General features: G+C 40.9%; 1 protein-coding gene across 1 annotated transcript; it reads right to left on the reverse strand.

Moving 5' to 3' along the window:
- Positions 1 to 105: 105 nt before the first annotated feature.
- On the reverse strand, positions 106 to 1,348 carry LOC119653065 (probable H/ACA ribonucleoprotein complex subunit 1). Its single transcript, XM_038057543.1, has 2 exons — positions 1,193 to 1,348; positions 106 to 1,128 (listed from the first exon to the last, which is right to left on the reverse strand). Exons 1-2 carry the CDS (start codon positions 1,202 to 1,204, stop codon positions 271 to 273), a joined length of 870 nt encoding a protein of 289 aa, XP_037913471.1. The 5' UTR covers positions 1,205 to 1,348; the 3' UTR covers positions 106 to 270.
- Positions 1,349 to 5,839: the final 4,491 nt, after the last annotated feature.

The following is a 5,839-nucleotide window of genomic DNA, read 5'->3' on the forward strand; positions in this document are numbered from 1 at the left end:
TGGGATAGATCACCTGTTTGTTCATTTAAAGATCTTCAATCGATTCATTCAGCATCTCTAGACCTTCCTGAAGTCTTGTAATTGTAGCAGTAATGAAAAAATCAATTTTTTTTAAATGCCTTATATTCTCATCTCTTCACTAAACATAGAAAACAAATATTTACAGAAGTAATAACAACAACAACAATTTGTCCTAGAACTACAAAACAATTGACATTCAATGTCTCAGTGCTATAACACAGGATTGCTTGCGCCTTTGGTTTGATTCACTTAATGCCATCCGTGTCCACCACCGTGTCCACCACCGTATCCACCTCCATATCCACCTCCGTATCCACCACCACCGCCGTATCCTCCGTGGTTAACCTTGACTTTGTGGATGACAGTCTTTACAACTGGGACCTTGATTGGGTATGGTTTTGGAACCTTAACGGTGATGTATTTAACAACTGGATATGGCACATGCTTCTCAACTGGATATGGGACCTTCTTTTCTACAGGAACTGGGATGACACGTTCAACTGGAATTCTGAGTTCTTGATGGATTGGAATTTGAACTTGTTGTGGAACTGGGATGTGGATTGGCACTGGTTTTGGTTCAGCAATAATAACTGGGTGTGGAACTGGAATGCTGACTGGCTTCTTAACTGGGACGTGGATTTTCTTAACGACTGGAATTGGAATTGGGCGAGTGATTTCAACGTGTTGGCTAATTGGAATGGCATGGGCTTCAGTGTGAATGGTTTGACCGCCTCCGTATCCAGCGCCGTCAAAGCCACCTCCGTATCCTGAACCACCATATCCTGAGCCGCCACCGTATCCTCCTTCCAAACCGCCTTCATATCCGCCACCATATCCACTGCCCAATCCTCCTTCATGTCCACCGTCACCGTATCCTCCGCCAAGACCGCCTTCTAATCCACCTCCGAGGTCATGCCCGCCTTCCAAACCGCCGCCGCTGTATCCTCCGCCATATCCTCCACCATATCCTCCACCGTATCCACCGCCGTATCCTCCGCTAATATCACCGCCTCCTAGATTGAGGTGTCCCTCGCCACCGGCTTCATCACCTCCATGCAATATTCCAGCCCAGGCGTGGACAGCAAATCCTGCTACAAGCACGAGCTTCTGCAAAGCACAAAATATATAAGTTAGTTTATTCCACAGATGGTTATCCTTGTGATATCCTTACAAACGCAATCATTTCGACAAAACTTAGATTTAACTGGGCTACAATTGTGTGTTGTTTGTTAAACGATGAAGAGCTGTTTGATGCATTTCGGGGACACTTCCAAGCGTTTATATACCAAAACCCCAAACCAATTTGCTCTAATCCCAGAGAAGACAGTCTGGTGTCTCGCTTGAAAAAAGACCACCGAAAAGACTTTTTTCTTTCATTTCTCCCAATCAATGCTTCTATTATGGAACGTGGTGGCATGGCGGTCCCCAAAGCCACCATGCATAGTCGGTCTCCAAGAGCAATCACTTTACTCTGTTTCTAAATCCCCAATTTTACTATCATCAAAAGCGGAGCAGCGAACACCGGAGTCCCCATAATCTCCATGTTTTTTTGCTTCTTGGCAAAAAACTCAGTAATTGTGGCTCAGATCTTTGGTTTTTTGCCGGTCGGGCGTCAGCGGCAAGCGATGTTAGGTTGGATAACACCAATCCGCCAAAGATTGCGGTAGTGTTGCTGTTGATCTACCTATTTACAACGTGAGAAAACGCGAAGTTTACGTTAGAAAAAACCAGAAGTGATCGCCATCGCGAGCGTCTGAGATTGGAAAGACTTTCACTAATATGGGAGATACAGTGTTGACAATTCAACTATCTGTAATGACCTTTCATTAAAAAATTCCAATTTTGAAAGAGTTTCTTAATGTAATATTTAATTAATTATTATCAAGGTGAATGCTCGTGTATAAAAATAGCTGCTTTTCATAATTTGTCGTTTTTCCTATCGATTAATAGTTGTGATTCGATTAAATACATTATATGATTGTTTGGAATAATTAAAAAGGTTTTGATAGCTTGGAAGTGAATGGCCCTATTTACAACGAAGTTAATTTGAATTTATAACAAAAAGTAGACTTAAGCATTAATGAGCTATTAGTAAATATTCATTAAGTATAATCAACCTCGTGAATTTTGGGACCAAAACACATACGTTTTCCAGATGCTGCAATATTTAGTCATGCCCGCGAAATCCTAGATATTTTTACTTGAAATAAGCGATCAGCTGAGGAAGAATTTTAATTCTCTTCTAGGATTATACACAAAGAATTCAATTAGCATTAGAAATAGCTGCTTTTTCTTTCCTCTTCTTCAAGCTTGTCCGGTTTAATTACGATCATATCCTTCCCTGATCTGGATTGAGTCGAGAGGCTCCCAATGTAATAGGCCAATGTTATTTCGATCAGCCTTTTGGCCACTTCCTGTTGAAATCGAAACGAAATTAAATCTTGATTCTATTTCTCAATAGAGCCTTAAATACTAAATGAGCCAAAATAAATGGCCCTAATGTAAGATGGAATAACCTTTGGCAAATAGGGCCGAATGTCATTTCATTTATGACATACTAAAGGTAAGCATTATTGGAGTTACTGTAAAGAAATCAAGGAATCTGAGTATTCCACTTGTACCTAGCACTTAATGTATAATATACACATAGCATATGATTTCCACCCGGTGGGATCATGCTTTATAACCTATATAACTGCAAAATTGCGTGATTCTTAGATGAACTTAAGGGAGGTTTTACAGTATATACGACATAGTAATATACTATTAATAACTTTATTTTGAATAGACAAACAGACAGCGGGACAGACAAAGAGACAGTAAACCGATTTTAAAAAAGGTTTGTTTTACACGAAACTTTAAAATGGAATAACAGTTCTTCCGTGTCCGTCTCCCGTAGACCTGGGGCCCTGACTAAGGTTAGGAAATCCATGAAGTAATGCATTTTCGAACCCATTATTCTAGAGATTTCAGCAGTTTATCTATCCCGACCTATGCCCCCCCCCCTTCTTTTTGACATCTCTTGGTCAAACTAAGTAGAGGTTTTCGCTGCTACGGAGCGCCATGATATGTAGCAAAAAGGTCTTAAATTCAAGGAATGCTGCATTCAGGAAAGGTCACTTTAATTAAAAAAGGAAATGAAATGAAGAAGTAAATAAAATCGTCAAGAAAAACAATAAAAACCGAAGTTATTAAATTATTAAGGAAATAAACCGTAAAGAAAACAATGAAGAAAGTAGCAAAGTAATACGGAAGTAAAAGGAAGTAACTGTGACCGCATTAGTTACGATACGTTTCTTAAGAACTCGGACAACGAAAAGTCGAATTCAAAAAACAATCAAACGGTGGAAAATAGTTAAGAAGATCAATAGATTAACAATCAGAGCAAAACCAAGGTATTCGAAGCTCATCTTGAAGAAGTATTTTAACCAATCGAGGCTATTGGAAACTGCCAACAGCAACTACTGCTGCTAAAAGCTTTCAAGATGCTATCCTGTACCTTCAGAAAATCGGATATTTCACAAATACAGGGAACAACCGCACCAGGCGCGCAAGTTTTACCAACAAGTCAGCAGGAGGAAGCTTTACACACCCCGATGTTCATCCTGCCGAGACAAAGAGGGAAATCTGAATTCCGACAGAATAGGTATATTGGAGCGATGGATTGAGTACTTTGATGAGATACTGAACAACCAGAACATCAGCGAGTTGGAGGTCCCGCCAACTGAAGACAACGGACAAATACTGCAACCACCAAGTATAGAAGAAATAGTTCGTGTAATTTATCGGCTTAAAAATCATAAGTCGCCAGGAGCCGATGGAATTACAGCCGAATTAGTTCAATATGGAGGCGACTAATTTCACCAAGTGGTTCATCAACTTATGCGCAAGGTGTGGGACAGCTAATTATTGCCTGACAACTTATCTGCCCCCCATACATAAAAAGGATATCACACAGTGCAACAATTATAGAGGTATCACGTTGCTGAGTACCATCTATAAGATATGGATAGCTCCATACGCTCAGGACATTATTGGCCTATAGCAAAGAGGCGTCACTCTAGGTAAATCAGCAACAGATCAGATTTTCTCTGTGCGCCAAGGGATGGAAAACTGAATGTGGACATCAATTGCACAATCTTTTCATCGACTTTAAAACCGCCTATAATAGACTGCCAGGGTAAAACTGTACACGGCCATGAGAGAATTCGGTATCCTGACGAAATTGATAAGCCTGACTAGACTGACCCTGACCAATGTGCGAGGTCAGATAAAAGCAGCAGTATCACTCTAAAGACCATTCTTTAACCTGGCCCTGGGGAAGGTGATCCGCGATGCTGAGGGAAATGCAAGAGGTACGATCCTTTTCAAGTCCACCCAACAACTGGCCTATGCTGACGATATCGACATCATGGGAAGAACCACCCGAGACATACAAACTGCCTTCATCCAGATCGAGCAGGCAACTATTGGCGCGAAATCTTGGGATGCACATCAATGAAGGCAAGACAAAGTATATGGCGGCAACGTCAGCACCAAAAACCAACCAACCAACAACATCAAACCGCACTGATCAAACAGGAAGAATAAGGATAGGAGACTACAATTTTGAGACCGTTGATAATTTCTCCTAACTAGAGTCAAAGATCACAACCGATAACAGCTACGATGATGAAATCCGTGCACGATTGTTGGCAGTCAACAGAGTCTGCTTCAGCTTACAAAAACCTTTTCGCTCGAAACGTCTCACCATAGCGTCAAAGCTTCAACTATACAAGACTACGATCTTGCCAGTCCTTATGTATTCCTCGGAGACTTGGGTTCTTAACAAGAAAAGTTGCCGCGTTGTCGAGAGAAGAATCCTCCGAAGAATTTTTGGCCACTTACATGAGGATGGACGATTCCGTACCCTACATAACAACGAAATCTATGAGCGATACTATGGCTGTCAGGTTGTTGATAAAATCCAGCTCTATAGGTTGTGGTGGGCGGGTCACCTAATATAAGTCTCTCTATAAGTCTATATCTATGATAGAAAAAGAAGACGAGACAGACCCTGCCTAAGATAAAACGATGTTGTAGGTCAGGGCGCCAGACAGCATTTAGGTATATCGAATTGGTGGACCTCGGCGAAAAACCGAGATGTCTGGAGTTCCTTATTAAGGTAGACCAAGACCGAATACCGGTTGTTGTGCCGTTGACGATGGTGATGAAATGTCTCATCGGGATGCAATCTCGACGATTTTAAATGCCCATCCAGCGTATCAAGCCACCGTTATTTTGGCCGGCCTTTTGGTCGCTTACCATCGACTTCGATGTTCAGACCAGTCTTGGCAGGTGAATTCTCGTTAGTTCGCAATGCATTGAACGCTAGATATTGAGTATTTCTTTTTATCAGAATGGAGCTACATTATCATTAAATAGTCCTCTTTACCTTGCGCTCCAGACGTTCTACATAATCCAAAGTATTCTATTATCATTAGTTGCACATTTTTGGAAGTCACTTCTCTGAAACTAAGGAAATTCCATAAATGTAAACATGGGCAGCTACGAATATCTCTCGACAATTTTCCTATTTCATGTGTTAATGCTTCTCGGAATTTTATGGACGGAGGTAGCAAAGCCGGGTGAAAGCTGAAGCTCACCTAATTGAAAATTACATAACACCATTTAATTGTTTGGACTGCATTTATTAAACCAAGAAGTACATCGACATCAAATAATAGAATGTATTGAAAAATTAATAGTAGTTGGGACAAAAGTACGGTATTTCATCTGAAGACTTCTGATAATCATTGCTTTATTGGGCACTATGTGT

Source organism: Hermetia illucens, chromosome 3 (genome assembly GCF_905115235.1).
Source record: "Hermetia illucens chromosome 3, iHerIll2.2.curated.20191125, whole genome shotgun sequence".
Classification (NCBI taxonomy): Eukaryota; Metazoa; Arthropoda; class Insecta; order Diptera; family Stratiomyidae; genus Hermetia; species Hermetia illucens.